Source organism: Megalobrama amblycephala, linkage group LG8 (assembly GCF_018812025.1).
Source record: "Megalobrama amblycephala isolate DHTTF-2021 linkage group LG8, ASM1881202v1, whole genome shotgun sequence".
Taxonomy (NCBI): Eukaryota; Metazoa; Chordata; class Actinopteri; order Cypriniformes; family Xenocyprididae; genus Megalobrama; species Megalobrama amblycephala.
The window spans coordinates 940863-959960 of record NC_063051.1 but is presented as its reverse complement, the minus strand read 5'-3'; the positions used below and the strand labels follow the sequence as shown (position 1 = coordinate 959960).

The 19098-nt window shown below is 32.9% G+C and overlaps 1 protein-coding gene across 1 annotated transcript in view; it reads left to right on the top strand.

Annotated features, from left to right (window-relative positions):
- eya2 (EYA transcriptional coactivator and phosphatase 2) overlaps positions 1-19098 on the top strand; it is a 48220-nt gene that overhangs the window by 20172 nt on the left and 8950 nt on the right. The window contains exons 4-11 of the mRNA XM_048198615.1: positions 338-462; positions 550-666; positions 4156-4232; positions 5891-6071; positions 6902-7041; positions 7597-7680; positions 12164-12253; positions 17602-17660. Coding sequence (XP_048054572.1) covers positions 360-462; positions 550-666; positions 4156-4232; positions 5891-6071; positions 6902-7041; positions 7597-7680; positions 12164-12253; positions 17602-17660 — 851 coding nt within the window. The 5' untranslated portion in view covers positions 338-359. The remainder of the gene's footprint in view (positions 1-337; positions 463-549; positions 667-4155; positions 4233-5890; positions 6072-6901; positions 7042-7596; positions 7681-12163; positions 12254-17601; positions 17661-19098) is intronic.

Sequence of the window (19098 nt, the reverse complement as noted above, 5' to 3'; positions counted from 1 at the left end):
TTATTTTCTTTTAGTAATTTTAGTAATAGACTTTGAGACAGGGTTATTATACAGTAGTAAACTAAAACCATAAAAAATAAATGTTTACTAAAAATAAAATATTACTATATAGTTTTTTAATTAAAAAAAAAACTTATTAAACTTATATTACTTCAATTTGATGTACTAAAGCTAGAATAAAAATTAATAAAAACTATAATAATAAAAATCGCAAAACCACACAACAAAATGACTAAAACTTTAAACAAAAAAATTTAAACTAACGTTACAATAGAAAGATGTTGCCTGTTTATTGTAAAGATTGGGTTTCTCTAACTGCAGCTTTTTGTTTTCACAGACCAGCTGTCCTCAGAACAGTCATGGCTGCTTACGGACAGACGCAGTACAGCCCGGCGTTACAGCCGACGGGCCCTTACACACCGTACACACATCACACACAGGGCTACAGCATGACGTCCTACAGTGAGTGCTCACTTCACAAGCACCCTAAGTAGTGCTCATCACAGCTGATTTGACTGCTGAGCATATCTCTTTCTCTCACCTGATCAGATATTAAAACAGAAGAGGGTTTGAGTCATTCTCCAGGTCAGAGCAGTCTGCTGGGATACACGTCGAATTTCGGCGGGACGCCACCCGGTCAGGCGCTGTACAGCTACCCCACACACGGTCAGTGTCACAGCCGCATCTTATCTATATGGTATTTTAGAACTTGGATTGGTTTATTATCTAGTTTTTGAATGATTTTTCCAAAAATGTGTACACTACAGTTCACAATTTTGGGGTTGGTAAGATTTTTTTAATGTCTTTGAAATAAGTCTTTTCTGCTCACCAAGGCTGCATTTATTTGATCAAAAATACAGTAAAAATATTGTAATATTTTTACAATTTAAATTAACTAATTTCTATTTGAATATATTGTAAAATGTAATTTATTCCTGTGATCAAAGCTGAATTTTCAGCATCATTACTCCAGTCTTCAGTGTCACATGATCCTTCAGAAATCTTCTAATATGATGATTTGCTGCTCAAGAAACATTTTTGATTTTTATCAATGATGAAAACAGTCACATTTTATGTGGAAACTGTGATAGATTTCTGAACAACATTTATTTGAAATAGAAATCTTTATAAATTTATAATAAATTTAAATTATAAATATCTTTAGTGTCACTTTTGATCAATTTAATGTGTCCTGAATAAAAGTATTAAATTCTTTAAAAACAAATAAAATAATAAACCATAGTGTATGTCATTAGATTTAAGAAATAATTAACAGACAGCTTGTCATTATCACAGAAAATAACCCAGACATGGAGATCAGGACTATGACAGAGGAAAAAAAATTGAGACTAACTAGCACAGAAATTGCTCACCGAACAATCGATTTTACAGTTTAGCATCATTTTACAAACATGATTGACAGAATATCCCAAAAGTCACTTAATAAATATTATCAACCAGAATATTATAATATGTTTTGCTGATATTGCCTATAGCTATAAACAAATACACATGTTTTTTAACATCTTTGTTTGGTGGATAATTAGAAATCCCCACAAACACACACAGATTTTTCAGGTGCCGTCTACAGTCGATCTCTCACACACACACACACACACACACACACACCTGTTCCCCATTATCCGCGGTCTGGGGTCTGGCGTCAGGCGTCTCTCTGGTTCTCTCAGGAGGTCAGAACCTTTCTCCGCTCCCCTCCACAACACGCTGGCCATTGGAGGAGCGTGTTTGCGTGGGAGTGAGTGTCAGACGGGATCTGAGCGTCGGATCGCAGTCAGTCACCCCTCTTCTGCCCGCAGTCCTGATTTTGCCACCGCAGTGTGAAATTGACCGTTCTCGGTCAAGGTCAAAGGTGAAGTGGCACTAGGCACGTTTTCAGGTTTAAAGGAATAGAATCGTTGACGTGTCATCATCATTTACTCACCCGCATGTCGCTCCAAACCGGCATGACGTTTTTTCTTCTGTGGAACACAAAAGGAAATGCTTTGAAGAAAATTGGAGGTGTTTTTTTTTTTTTTTATGCAGTGAAAGCATATATTGGCTGCAGGCTGTCAACAAACTAAAAGGACAAAAGAGCAACATAAATGTAGTATATAAAGGTATCACTTTATTTTGATGGTCCACTTTAGACATTCTACTGACTGTAAGTAACTACATGTCAACTTATTCTACCAACCCAAACCCTAACCTAACAGTCTGCTAATACTCTGAGTTGCAAAGTTACTTATAGTTAGTAAAATGTCTGAAGTGGACTATCGAAAAAAAGTGTAACCAAAAGTTTTCTAAAACCATATAACAGCTTTGTGTGAGGCAGGGTTATCAACTATTAAAATACATTTTTGTTAATTGAGATAAAGCTGAAATAAAATACAAATATTAGATAAAAAAAACAACAATTAGAAATGTTGCCTTTGCAACTAAGTTTTAGTTGAAGCACTAAAATTACTAACCAGAGGGGAAAAAAATAAAATAAAATATTGAACTAAAACTGAAATAATAAATTAAACCTAATTGGTAATATTTATTTTAAAAACAGCTAAGTAAAAAAACTAAATTTGACAAATGCACATAACAAAATGACAAAAAATTAAACCAAAAATTAAATTAAATATAAAGAATAGACAAAGGCCCATTCAAAATATGAATAAAAACTATGATAGTATATAAATAATACTAAAATAACTGGATTTAAAACATAATTCACTAAAAAGTCTCTAAAAATATCTTTTATTTGTGTTCCACGATAGAAAGTATAAATCATATTCGTTTGGAACGGCATGAAGGTGAGTAAATGAATACAGAATTTTCACTACTAGCATTCAAAGGTTTGGGAAAGAAATTGATATTTTATTCATCAAAAATGACATTTATAGTGTTAAAAAAAGATGTATATTTCAAATAAATAGCATTAATCAAGCTTTCTATTCATCAAAGAATCCTGAAAGAAGAAAAAAAAAACACTTTCCACAAAAAATATGAAGCAGCACAATTATTTTCAACGTTGATAATAATCGGAAATGTTTCTTGAGCAGCATATTAGCATATTAGACTGATTTCTGAAGGATCATGTGACACTGAAGACTGGAGTAATGATGCTGAAAATGCAGCTTTGATCACAGAAATAAATTACATTTTACTATATATTCACATAGAAAACAGCTGATTTACATTACAATAATATTTCACAATTTTTAATGTATTTTTGATCAAATAAATGCAGCCTTGGTGAGAATAAGAGACTTCTTTCAAAAACATTAACAAATCTCACTGATCCCAAACTTTTGTAAAGGTGTGTGTGTGTGTGTGTGTGTGTGTGTGAAATATTCCACAGACATTGAGACACACAAAGTCACAATGCACAATGACATCTACTTCCTGTCTGTCTAATTAGCATAATCAATGAGTTATTAATGCTCTAGCAGATAATATAATCTATTACGCATCATAGTGATTTACTGTAATTCATAAGCACCCCGAGACATCATTTACTGTAAAATTGTCCGCTCGTGAAATGGATGGATTTCTAATGGGTCTGGGAAAACGCGGTTACTACGTCTCGCGCTACATCTCGCCGGTCTCGTTTGATTTATAGGCGAATTCCAACAGCAGACCCGCTGTAGCATGAAATAAATAACCCTTCTCCGGGTGCCAAAGGTCCTCGCGTTTCACCGCTGTGGAGAAAATCAGAAACACGGCCGCGGCGTTCGCCCACTTCTCCCTCCTCCTTTGAAGACTTTTCGTTTGCTTCCTTCGAGATTTCGTGCTGTTTTGACAGAGTCATTTATCTAGGGCAGGTTTCAGAAAGAGACCGAGCGGGGATATGAAGGGAAAGAGACAGACTAAAGGGAACTAGACGGGTCTGGAGAAAGACAAGTCCGATAGCGGATTTACTCTCGGCTCCACGCTGCCCTTTCTCACCTGAACTGTTTTCGTAGTCATAAATCAAGCAGACTTTCTCTGAGCGCTTTAAACGTGTCTATATTTCACCAGCCGTCCACAAGCCGTTCCTCGGCCGCTGCCTGTCGTGTTTCCTGCGCCGTGTTTGTGTTGGACCGCAATCTCTGGAGCGTCAGGGCCAGTCTTTACCACAGTCAGCTCGAAGTACGCTCTTAAACTAGCTTTGTGCTTCTTTTCCAGGCAGCAGCATTTCTTCTGGAATTTTCCAGGGTGCAAACAGCATCACAGGCTCAACGCCATTCAGTCCTACACAGCAGGTGGGTCAAATTAGGAAAAATGCATCACGCAGCACCTTCACTACAACCACCCTTGAGACTAGACGACCTGGATGGATATACTGTGTACCCTTCGCCAAAAAATGACATGGCTACAGTATATCAGAATTACAAAAGTACATTATAGTTTCATTGAAGCCATGACTACAAAAAAAAGGGTGTTCTTCCTCTGTGTTTTTGTCTTGTTTTCCAGTAAAAACATCTAAACATTCTTAATTCAGTAAACATTTACTTGAGAAGCAAAGTGACTAAAAGGATTAGTTCACTTCAGAATTAATATTTCCTGACAATTTACTCACCCCCATGTCATCCAAGATGTTCATGTCAGGTTTTTGAGGAAAACATTCCAGGATTTTTCTCCATATAGTGGACTTCACTGGGGTTCAACGGGTTGAAGGTCCAAATTCAAAGAGCTCTACATGATCCCAGACGAGGAATAAGAGTCTTATCTAGAGAAATGATCAGTCATTTTCTAAAAAAAAATTAAAAAATGATACTTTTTAACCACAAATGCTCATCTTGCACTGCTCTGTGATGTGCCACGCATTACGTAATCATGTTGGAAAGGTCACGCGTGATGTAGGCGGAAGTACCGATCCAGTGTTTACGAAGCAAACGTGCAAAGACTAAGTCAGACGGAATTTACACCAAAAAAAAAAAAAAAAGATAAAACAATGATGTCGCATGACCTTTCCAACGTGATTACGTAATGCGTGGCGCATCGCAGAACAGTGCAAGACGAGCATTTGTGGTTAAAAAGTATATAATTTTTTATTTTTTTTTTAAATGGCCAATCGTTTCGCTAGATAAGACTCTTATTCCTCGTCTGGGATCATGTAGAGCTCTTTGAAGCTGCTCTGAAACTGATATTTGGACCTTCAACCCGTTGAACCCCAGTGAAGTCCACTATATGGAGAAAAATCCTGGAATGTTTTCCTCAAAAACCTTAATGAAGAAAGAAAGACATCTTGGATGACATGGAGTAAATTATCAGGAAATTTGAATTCTGAAGTGAACTAATTCTTTAAGATGTCTTGTTTTCTTATGAAAATTAAGTTTTTGCTTAAAACAAGAATAAAATATCTGCCAGTCGGGTCAAAAAAATAATCTTGTTTCTCCTTCGAATTAAGTTAATTCTTCTTACCCCATTTGCAGATTTTTATTGTTTACTCACTTAATTTTGATCTTTTTGTTTGTTAGTTTTTTTGCTTCTCAAGTCAATGTATCTTGATTTAAAAAAAAAAAAAAATTGATAACATTTTACAATAAGGTTCTATTTGTCAACATTAATTAACATGAACTAACAATGAAAAGAACTTCGGAAGAATTTATTTTAACATTAGTTAATATTAATTAATAAACATCAGCTATCATGAACTAAGAAGAGTTGTATTTTTATTAACTAACATTTACAAAGGTTAATAAATACTGTAACAAATGTTTTGCTCATTGTTAGTTAATGCATCATCTAACATTAACTAATGGGACTGTTTTACCAAAATGTAGCGATGGTATATGAATCAGACAGCCATCAGTGAACCAACAATAAGGTTTAGATGGTCCAGTAATGGACTTAAATTAAGAAAATGAGAAATAAAAAGTTGTCTGAGATTATTCTTTCATGTCATTGTGTCCATCAGGATTTCTCAACATATTCTAGCTACAGCCAAAGTCAATATTCGCCGTACTACAACACGCACTACAACAGCCCGTACATCACCACCAGCAATATCACACCCTCCGCCATCACCACGGCGATACCCTATCAGCACACAGATCATCCTGCTGTATCGACCAATCACAGCCCAGAATCCCACACAGGTGAGCTCTATGGTGAGAAATTAACATGCTATAGTATATATAGGGGATACTTATGAAAATACTATAAACACACTTTAGTTTAGGGTCCAATTCTCACTATTTACTATGATTTTTGCCGCAATACTGTTTAATAAGGTTAGAAGGTAGTTGTTAAGTTTAGAAATGATGTAGAATATGGTCATGCAGAATAAGGCATTAAAATGTGCTTTATAAGTATTAATAAACAGAAATATATTCTAGTAATATGCATGCTGATAAATAAGAATATATAGAATAAAGTTCAATATATAGGGGAATACTTCTTAAAATACTACTTCTTAAAAAAGTTTCATGAAATATATTTTAAAATACTGCCAACTTGTAAAAACTGTTAAAACTTTTAAAAAAACTTTTCAAGTTGCTCTAATATCCAGATTTTTGACTATTATGTCTCCTTATGCATGTAATAATGTGAGTATAAAGCAAAGCTTAATAAATAGGGAATACTAATGAAAATGCTATTAAAAATACTTAAATATATATACTTGGAAAAAATGGCAAAGACTTTTAAAAAAAAGTTGCTTTAATATCTGAATGTTTGAGTATGTTTCTCTCTATATATGTAATTTGAATATAAAGCAAAATATGTTTCAATATGTTAAATACATACTACAAAATATGCTGTATTATTTTTAAAAGTTTGTGTTTGACTCTATTATGTGTGATGTATTTCAGTATTTAATACAGTGGTGCTAACTGAAAACTTTAAAGACCATTTGCTTAGGTATTCAGATATTTTAGATGCATGTCTCTGTGTATATGACATGTCATCACATGTGTGTGTCCAACAGCAGAGTACCACGCTCCCACGAGTCCTCCAACTCCAGGAAAGGAGCAGGAAGGCGCTCCGGCGAGACGCAGCTCGGATGGGAAGCTGAGAGGCAGGAAGCGGGCCAATGACCCCGTACCCCCTCTGGACTCTGACATTGAGGTACAGATGCTGGCGATCACCGTGTCCCTTTCACAATGTCTTTCATTAACATTCCTGTGCTGCACACCGCAGGGATAACTTTCACATCCAACAGTCGAGTTTTGCAATGAGGTCTCGCAACAACCTAATTCAAAACTCAGAGGAATAGACAATGAATTTAAAGGCATAGTCCACCTAAAATAAATGTTTTATCATCATTTTTACGCATTCGAAACCTGTATGAACATTCTGTTAAATAATACATAATCATGCGTGCTTTGAACAACAGCAGACTGAAATACTTTACAAAAAGCTCTGTTGCTGTTGCAATATATTGTATATTAAAATATCAACATAAGTATTTGATTACGAGACCAGAGAAGCTGTAGTGTGTAGTTTGATATATAGAGCGTTTGCCTGTCCGCCCTTCAGCTGTGAGATGTGACTGACTACAATTATCAGCATATTTTTAACATAAACACAACTTTGAGATATTATGCAGTGTTTTGGAGTAAATACTTTTCTTGACTAGTAAGCAGATTATATTTGTGCTCGTGTGTGTGTGTGTGTGTACAGAGAGTGTTTATTTGGGACCTGGATGAGACCATCATCATTTTCCACTCACTTCTCACCGGGACATTTTCCACACGCTTCGGCAAGGTACAAACCAGTTCCTCCACTTCACTTTACACTGCTTTAGTTTTGCTTTTGAAGACAATACTGTGTTTTTAAGAGATTTTCTTTTCATTTTTATTATTATTTTGTATTTGTATCTTTTTAAAGTGGCAAGTTTGATATGAGATATACAGCTGTATATACAGTCAAACCAAAAATTATTCAGACATTTTTTTATATTTTTTTTTATATATATTTTTACTAGTGGGTGCAGGACACTATCGTTCATTTCTGTAAGTGAGGATAGCAAAATAAAGTAAACTGTGACATATTATACCCAAAAATTGGGTATGACCATGTTTTGCTTAAGTGCTGTCTGACATAATTAAGATTATTTTTTTCTGACACAGTTTAACTCTGAGATCTTGTCATATTTTATTACCTTTTTATTTTAAACTATAGTGAATAAACTGTATTAATGATTGAAATGTTCAAGGTGTCTGAATAAATTTTGGTTTGACTATAAAGAATCCTGAAAAACTGTATTACTGTTTCCACAAAAATATTTATAACTTTATATATATATATATATATATATATATATATATATATATATATATATATATATATATATATATATATATATATATATATATATATATATATATATATATATATTTTGTGGAAAACATATTGATATTTTTGTGGAATATTACTATTTCCACAAAAAAAAAAAAAAAAAAAAAATTATATTATATATATTTAAATATATAAAATATTACATTTTTGTATTATATCTTTATATATAGAGAGATTGCATTTATTTGACAAAAATACTGTAAAAAAATGATATATACACACACATTATATATATATATATATATATAATAGAGAGAGAGAGAGAGAGAGAATACTATGTTTTTTAAGAGAGTATTATTATTATTTTGTATTTGTATTTTTTAAAGTAGTATGTGTAATTTCCTATAGCAACAATGGCATAAATCAAAATATAGTCTTTTCGACTGTAAATTCAAAATTTTGTATATATAAAATAATAATGGAATGATGACATTTTATTAATCCAGAATGCATATAATATACATATACCAAGACTGCATTTATTTGATCAAAAGTATTGTTTTATTTATATATATATATATATATAATATATATATATATATATATATATATATAGTTACAATTTAAAATAACTGTTTTAAATATTTTTGTGGAATCCATAATACATTTTTTCAGTATTTTTTGAGGAGTAAAAAGTTCAAAAGAACTGCATTTATGTATTTGATCTATTTTTCCCAGTGAATAAATATGGTTCCACAGCTGTTTTAGAGTAATGTCGCCAGCAGAAAGTAAATGCGGACGAATGAAATGAACAGTGAAAGATATAATGAAGCCCCTCCTTCAGCTCCAGTCAAGCGGGCTTGTTATTTGGCCGCTCTGATTTGATTGACGCCACATGAACTTCTACGCAATCTCCAGGCAGCTGATGAGGAAACAATGGTCATGTTTCTTTTTCTTGGCCTGCAATCTATTTTGAATTCCCACGATCCCTTGCGGATTTGACGTGACACATTAGAGACTCTGAGAAAGGCCGTCTCGAGCGCGAAGCTCTTTGGACTTTCTTTTTGAGGACTGCAGAAATGTTGCCGTGACTAATGTGTCTAATTTCAGATCCAGGAAAAAGACTCCAAAATAGCTTTTTACTCCGGCAGGAATCCACTGGAGATAGAAAATCAAAGAAAACATCCATATTAAACTGCAATTGGGCTGGAGTTAAATAGGAACAAGTTTGATGTGTGTCATGACAAAGCTGCTTACGCTCAGACAAAGAGCCGCGATTGTGTTGGCTCAGATTTCGCATCTTTAAGTAACAGGATATTTAACACGCTTTTTTTATACGTACTTCATGTCAAAGCCATAAGCCCATCACTGTAAACAGCATGTTTGAGCTGTGATTGGCCCACAGCAAGACTCGGCCTACTCCATACAAAACCACTCTGAGTGTTGAAAGACGCCCGTTTTCTAAAGTGTTTTTTTTTTTTTTTTTTTTTTTTTTTTTTTTTTTAAGCTGAGGTGAACGTCAGAGGATGTTGGAGTCTCTTTACCATTCCACATGTCATTTATCCTTGATCAATATGTACACACATAACAAAGCTATGTTTTTCCAAATTATCCCAACCATTTATGGCCATAATAATAATAATAATAATAATAATAATAATAATAATAATAATAATAATACATTTAAAAAATTATAGATGGATAAATAAGTTATATAATAATATATAATAAAAATGAAGAATGACATATACGTATATATATATACGTATACATATACGTGTATATATATATATATTATATATAAAAGTTTGTGTTTACATAATGTTTATATTATATTTATATGTGTGTGTGTGTTTGTGTATACAATGTGTATGTGTATATATATATATATATATATATATATATATAGATATATATATATAGACATTATGTAAACAAACTTTTATGTTAGATGCAATTAATCACAGTTAATCGATTTGACTGCACTAATACATAAATAATATAATATATATAGTTAATATATATTATTTTATATTATATTTATATATTGATTGATTAATATATGAAATATAAAATGAATTAAATATGCATATATATATATATATATATATATATATATATATATATATATATATATATATATATATATATATATATATATATATAATATACAGTACAGTCCAAAAGTTTGGAACCACTAAGATTTTTAATGTTTTTAAAAGAAGTTTCGTCTGCTCACCAAGGCTACATTTATTTAATTAAAAATACAGTAAAAAACAGTAATATTGTGAAATATTATTACAATTTATTTTTATATTTATTTATATTTCACAAAGTAATTTATTCCTGTGATGCAAAGCTGAATTTTCAGCATCGTTACTCCAGTCTTCAGTGTCACATGATCCTTCAGAAATCATTCTAATATGCTGATTTGCTGCTCAAGAAACATTTATGATTATTTTCAATGTTGAAAACAGTTGTGTACTTTTTTTTTCAGGATTCCTTGATGAATAGAAAGTTCAAAAGAACAGCATTTATCTGAAATACAAAGCTTCTGTAGCATTATACACTACCGTTCAAAAGTTTGGGGTCAGTAAGAATTTTTATTTATTTTTTTTTTTAAAGAAATTAAAGAAATGAATACTTTTATTCAGCAAGGATGCATTAAATCAATCAAAAGTGGCAGTAAAGACATTTATAATGTTACAAAAGATTAGATTTCAGATAAACACTGTTCTTTTGAACTTTCTATTCATCAAATAATCCTGAAAAAAATATTGTACACAAATATTTTGTACAATTGTACACATTAAATGTTTCTTAAGCAGCAGATCAGCATATTAGAATGATTTCTGAAGGATCATGTGACACTGAAGACTGGAGTAACGATGCTGAAAATTCAGCTTTGATCACAGGAATAAATTACTTTGTGAAATATATTCAAATAGAAAAAAGTTATTTGAAATTGTAATAATATTTCACAATATTACTGTTTTTTTACTGTATTTTTAATTAAATAAATGTAGCCTTGGTGAGCAGACGAAACTTCTTTTAAAAACATTAAAAATCTTAGTGGTTCCAAACTTTTGAACTGTACTGTGTATGTGTATATATATATATATATGTATTGGTCAAAATAAAAAAAATAAAAAATTAAGGATGAATCATAAATATTTACAATATTACAGATATATTATATCTTTTATATTTTTTACATTGTTTTGATGATACATTTACACATGAGTTTGCCTCTGAAGATTTTCTTTTTAAAAAACAGATTTCTTTAAACCATGCTAATTTCAGTTTCTATTGTTGAAACAAAAATTACAACATTTTGGCAAGAAAAAAAAGTATGTTTTTGTTTTACCATATGTCTCGTAACTTTTTACAGTCCGTCCTAAAATCCACTCTAAAATGTTCATTTGTAATTCTAAAGTGGTACATCTATTATTCTGCGTTTGACTGCCACCTGTAATAAAGTCGTCCATTCATGGCGGTAGATTATGGGTTATTATCTTAAATAAAGCAGGACAAACTCACAGCTCCTCTGGCTATAGCATTCGCTAACAATGATTAGGTGTAGATGAAGAGACGTTCCGCAGTTAATCTGACACTAACCTCTGGCTGACACCTGAAGCTTGATCAACTGCCAAATGTAGGCGTTAAGCGGCCTGTTAGCTAGTGCGCACAATGACTTAGCTTATGTTAGCATGTGGCTTCAGCTACAGAATGAAGAGAGAACAAGAGAGAAAGAGAAATAGCTGTAGTTTGACATGCTTCTGATTAAAACCACAATGACTGCGCTGAGTGATCAGCATTCTTGTCAGACAAAAACCTGTTGTACCGCACGCTCCTACTCAGAGTGAGATTATACAGTCATTACCTGTCACTCCTGCGCAAAGTTCAGGTATGAAAACTAATTTGATGTGCTCTTTATGTTTTGATCCAGGACTCTGGCAAGGCTGTTTCTCTGGGCTTGTGGATGGAGGAGATGATCTTCAACTTGGCTGACTCACGTCTGTTTTTCAATGACCTGGAGGTGAGCAAAACCTCAGAACCAACAACAAAATCACTTGCGATTTTTAATGCCATTGTGTTGTAAAAATGATGTCGCTTATAAAAATACAGGTAAATTATTTTATAATGTAAGTAGAAAGAGAGCACAGTGTGGTATTAGAGATGAAACTAGCAGAAAAGTTCACAGTCAGTTCATAAAAAAAAATAAAAAAAAATGAATGGCAGCAGAACGCTGTGATTGACCAATCAGAATCAAGTATTCCAGAGAGCCATGTGATCTTGTTGGTCAGAATCTGCACCTGTTAGAGAAGTAAGAGCTGTCAATCACAAAGCTCTACATATTCCCCACCCCTCATGACTTCATTTGTTAAGTATTTTTGCTAATTAGATAATGCTTTCATTTCATTTATTATGTATATATATATAATTTGTTATATACATTATTTAATATTAATATATTAAACTTTAAAAGTTTTAGCTTTTGTAATGTCACCAAGGCTGCATTTATTTGATCCAAAATACAGTAAAACTAATATTGTGAAATATTATTACAATCTAAAATAGCTGTTTTCTATGTGAATATATTGTAAAATGTAATTTATTTTTGTAATGCAAAGCTGAATTTTCAGCATCATTACTCCAGTCTTCAGTGTCACATGATCCTTCAGAAATCATTCTAATATGCTGATTTTTGTGGAAAGCAAGATAGATTTTTCAGGACTCTTTGATTAATAGGAAATAGAAATGGGAAATGGAAATCTTTTGTAACATTATAAACATCTTCACTGTCATTTTGATCAATTTAATGCATATTTGCTGAATAAAAGTAATAATTTGCTAGCATTTACAATGCAAAATACAGATTCATGGGTGGTCATAAATATTTACGACTGGTAAACTTTCAAAACAAACAAGAAAAGTGAATTTAGGACATGAGAGTGTTTGTTCAGTATATGCAGAGTCAGTGTGTGAAAAGACCTCGGTTTGCCCTCTGCATGAAGAAAGAAGAGATTAGATGCTTTAAAAGCTTTCGAGGAGGTGGTGCAAAAAAATGACAACATTTGAGTGCTTAATTAGTGGTGTGTGGCTGCAACTGAAAAGAAGATTTGTCCCGGGGAGGAACAACAGCCCAGGGGCGGAGGGCACAGGTTTTAATGACAGCTCCTTCCCTCTTGTTCTGTTTTCCCTGTAATTGCCCTCAAATAGTCCAAGGCATCATTCAGCATTCAAACACTGCTCCAGTTCAATCGATCTGTCAGATGGGGAACAGAAAGCTGCCGCGGGCAAAATAACTGCACGAGGTCAACAGCTTAGAAATACAGGTGTGATTGATGGCCTAATGTGGTCATTTAATGCTTTAATTAATCAGAAAAATCTAATTAATGTCTGGTAGAGAAGATATCTGGGTAGCAGAATAATTCAATGGTGAAAAGCAAAATTTGGGATGGGTGATTAATATCAGAGATATGTGGTTGGAAAACAAATTTCATGCATAAAAGAATAAAAGAACATTGAAGAAGGAATCTACGGAGCCCCGCACATGACATGTAGGGAAAAAGAGTAGGCTAAATCGTGCGCATGATTTAGTAATTCGTTCCCTCGATTTATAAATCATGCATATGATTTATAAATCGTGTGCACAATTTAGCAAATCGAGAGAACGAAATAGTAAATCTTGCACACAATTTAGCAAATCAAGGGAACGAAATAGTAAATCGAGTGCACAATTTAGCAAATCGAGGGAACGAAATAGTAAATCAAGTGCACAATTTAGCAAATCAGGGGAACGAAATAGTATATCGAATGCACAATTTAGCAAATCGAGGGAACGAAATAGTAAATCGTGCGCGCAATTTAGCAAATCAAGGGAACGAAATAGTATATCGAATGCACAATTTAGCAAATCGAGGGAACGAAATAGTAAATCGTGCGCGCAATTTAACGAATCCAGGGAACAAATTACTAAATTGTGCACAATTTAGCAAATTGAGGGAACAAAATAGTAAATCGAGCGCAGAATTTAACAAATTGAGATAACGAAATAGTAAATCGAGCGCACAATTTGGCAAATTGAGGGAACAAAATAGTAAATCGAGCGCATAATTTAGCAAATTGAGAGAACAAAATAGTAAATCGAGCGCACAATTTAGCAAATCGAGGGAACGAAATAGCAAATCGAGCACACAATTTAGCAAATCGAGGGAACGAAATAGTAAATCATGCGCACAATTTAGCAAATTGAGGGAACAAAATAGTAAATCGAGCACACAATTTAACAAATCGAGAGAACAAAATAGTAAATCGTGTGCACAATTTAACAAATCGAGAGAACGAAATAGTAAATCGAGCGCACAATTTAGCAAATCGAGGGAACGAAATAGTAAATCATGCGCACAATTTAGCAAATTGAGGGAACAAAATAGTAAATCGAGCACACAATTTAACAAATCGAGAGAACAAAATAGTAAATCGTGTGCACAATTTAACAAATCGAGAGAACGAAATAGTAAATCGAGCGCACAATTTAGCAAATCGAGAGAACGAAATAGTAAATCGAGCGCACAATTTAGCAAATCGAGAGAACGAAATAGTAAATCGTGCGCATTATTTAGCAAATCGAAGAAACGAAATGGTAAATCGTGCACAAAATTTAGCAAATCGAAGGAACAAAATAGTAAATCATGCGCACTATTTAGCAAATCGAAGGAACGAAATAGTAAATCGTGCGCACTATTTAGCAAATCGAAGGAACGAAATAGTAAATCGTGCGCACTATTTAGCAAATCGAAGGAACGAAATAGTAAATCGTGCACGCGATTTAGCGAATCCAGGGAACAAATTACTAAATTATGCACACAATTTAGCAAATTGAGGGAACAAAATAGTAAATCGAGCGCAGAATTTAACAAATTGAGATAACGAAATAGTAAATCGAGCGCACAATTTAGCAAATTGAGGGAACAAAATAGTAAATCGAGCGCAGAATTTAACAAATTGAGATAACGAAATAGTAAATCGAGCGCACAATTTAGCAAATTGAGGGAACAAAATAGTAAATCGAGCGCATAATTTAGCAAATTGAGAGAACAAAATAGTAAATCGAGCGCACAATTTAGCAAATCGAGGGAACGAAATAGTAAATCGAGCACACAATTTAGCAAATCGAGGGAACGAAATAGTAAATCATGCGCACAATTTAGCAAATTGAGGGAACAAAATAGTAAATCGAGCACACAATTTAACAAATCGAGAGAACAAAATAGTAAATCGTGCACACAATTTAACAAATCGAGAGAACGAAATAGTAAATCGAGCACACAATTTAGCAAATCGAGGGAACGAAATAGTAAATCATGCGCACAATTTAGCAAATTGAGGGAACAAAATAGTAAATCGAGCACACAATTTAACAAATCGAGAGAACAAAATAGTAAATCGAGCGCATAATTTAGCAAATTGAGAGAACAAAATAGTAAATCGAGCGCACAATTTAACAAATCAAGAGAACGAAATAGTAAATCGAGCGCACAATTTAGCAAATCGAGATAACGAAATAATAAATCGAGCGCACAATTTAGCAAATTGAGGGAACAAAATAGTAAATCGAGCGCACAATTTAGCAAATCAAGAGAACAAAATAGTCAATCGTGTGCACAATTTAACAAATCGAGAGAACGAAATAGTAAATCGAGCGCACAATTTAGCAAATCGAGAGAACGAAATAGTAAATCGTGCGCATTATTTAGCAAATCGAAGAAACGAAATGGTAAATCGTGCACACAATTTAGCAAATCGAAGGAACAAAATAGTAAATCGTGCGCACTATTTAGCAAATCGAAGGAACGAAATAGTAAATCGTGAGCACTATTTAGCAAATCGAAGGAACGAAATAGTAAATCGTGCGCACTATTTAGCAAATCGAAGGAACGAAATAGTAAATCGTGCACGCGATTTAGCGAATCCAGGGAACAAATTACTAAATTATGCACACAATTTAGCAAATTGAGGGAACAAAATAGTAAATCGAGCGCAGAATTTAGCAAATCGAGAGAATAAAATAGTAAATCGAGCGCACAATTTAGCAAATCGAAGGAACAAAATAGTAAATAGTGCGCGCGATTTAGCGAATCCAGGAAATGAATTAGTAAATCGTGAACACAATTTAGCAAATCGAGAGAACGAAATAGTAAATCGTGTGCACAATTTAGCAAATCGAAGGAACGAAATAGTAAATCGTGCACGCGATTTAGCGAATCCAGGGAACAAATTACTAAATTATGCACACGAGAGAACGAAATAGTAAATCGTGTGCACAATTTAGCAAATCGAAGGAACAAAATAGTAAATAGTGCGCGCGATTTAGCAAATCCAGGGAATGAATTAGTAAATCGTGAACACAATTTAACAAATCGAGAGAACGAAATAGTAAATCGAGCGCACAATTTAGCAAATCGAGATAACGAAATAATAAATCGAGCGCACAATTTAGCAAATCGAGGGAACGAAATAGTAAATCGTGCGCACAATTTAGCAAATTGAAGGAACAAAATAGTAAATCGTGCGCGCGATTTAGCGAATCCAGGGAACAAATTACTAAATCGAGTGCAGAATTTAGCAAATTGAGAGAACAAAATAGTAAATCGTGCGCGCGATTTAGCGAATCCAGGGAATGAATTAGTAAATTGTGCACACGATATACTTTTTTTCTTGCATGTCATGTGTGTGGCTCTGTAGGAATCCATCCTAGCACTTGAAAAAAATCTAGTTATAATTACAGTAATTTAAGAACAATAGAAGTCAGTGGGAGGTCGGCACCATGATATAAAACATGACATGTTGAGGCATATCAGTGAACAAAATGAAAAACAATAGGAGAGCATGGATGTCTTTTGTCAGTGCTAAAGGCTGAGTAATTGTTTTGCGTTGATTAGCGTAATTCAGTTTGTAAGACTACGCGATTCCAAATCTTTATTCAATTTATGCATTGCTAAAACAACATGGAGAAGCACACTAGATAATTATCTCAAGTACAGAGCAGATGTTCAGCTTATACATCAACCATTGTAATTAGTGTATACTGGCAGTCGTACGTGCAAACTCAGCCAAGACGAAAGCTAATTAACGCATGATATCTGGTTTGGATGGTGAGGTTCTGTCTGCCATCTTTCTGATATTTTACCCTCCAGTGTTAAAGGCGCCTGAACGTCTTGGGTCGTGGTGGCCTGTTCCTTCTTTTTTAATACTTCACTCTCACTCTCATCGTCGTTCCCTGAGGCTCGGCGACGGGTGAACCTGTCTATACACAGTACATCACTTCGTCGGCTGTAACGTATCCACCTCATGCATATCTGCTTTCCTTTCATTTCCCAGGAATGTGACCAAGTTCACATCGATGATGTGGCCTCGGATGACAATGGGCAGGACTTGAGGTAGCGTATGACTTTCCTTCATCTAGCCAAGTGAGCAACAATATGAGCATTTCTAATAAAATCCATATTATGTGCCATAAAGGGATCCTTTTCTTCACATAATGGCATGCTACTGACATGTTGAGTATTAAAGGTTGTTGCTTCCAGACTCTTTATGATGGACATTAATCACACATTTAACAGCATGTCCACAGAATTATTAAAGGAACGGTCTTCTTGAAAATCAAATTTCTGTTCTGAATTGACTAACCCTCTCATTTCAAACACAAATTTCCATTAAAAACACAAAATGAGACCATTTATTATAGCTTGTGACCACATCTGTCAAACTCCAAAAATACTAAAAAGAAAGCACAGTAAAAGCAGTCTATATGATTTAGTAAATATATTTGATTGTAATTTATTTAAAAATATTTTATTGATTTTTACTCAAAATATCTTATTTTAATTTACTGATTTTTTTTTCAGTCTATGCATTTATTTACTATGAACTGATGCTATATGAATATTAAAAAAAAAAAAAAAAAAAAAAAAAAAAATAATATATATATATATATATATATATATATATATATATATATATATATATATATATATATATATATATATATATATGATTTTTTTAAAAGCTCCAAAAGTACAAAACAGTACAATAAAAGCAGTCTATATGATTTAGTAAATGTTTTACTTATTTTAAAGTGTTGTTGATTTTTACTGAAAATATCAATATCTTATTTATTCATTTATTTACTTACTATAAACTGATGCTATATGAAAAAGCAGAAGAAATATTAAAAATACTATATTAAAAATAATATTTTGTACTTTTGCTCAAAGTACAAAAATACTCAAAGTACCATAAAAACAGTCTATATGATTTAGTAAATATCTTTTAATTTAGTTTATTTTAAAATTATTTCAATTAACTGATTTTTTTAAATTAATTAATGAATTAATGCATTAATTAATTTACAATGAACTGATGCTATATGAAAGAGCAGAAGGAATATTTTTTTCCAGAAAGCTCCAAAAGTACAAAAACACAAAAAAGTACAATAAAAGCAGTCTTATGTAATTTAGTAAATATGTTTTATTTTAATTTATTTTAAAATCTTTTTTTTTTTATTTGTACTGACAATATGTTATTTGAATTTACTTTCCCCCCCCCCCAGTTTATTTATTTACTATGAACTGATGCTATATAAAAAAGCAGCATATTAAAATAATATTTCATTAATTTCCTTTTGTGAAATGACATGGTGAATAAATAAAGACAGAATTCTCATTTTAAGGTGAACTATTCCTTTTACATACTGTAATGGTACGCTGACATACTGGTTATAAAACATTATAGTTTCTTATCTCAGTTTCGAGACAGACCCTCGCTCTGGTTCCAGACATTTTACGACGGATATTAATCACGCTTTTAGGAGCACGT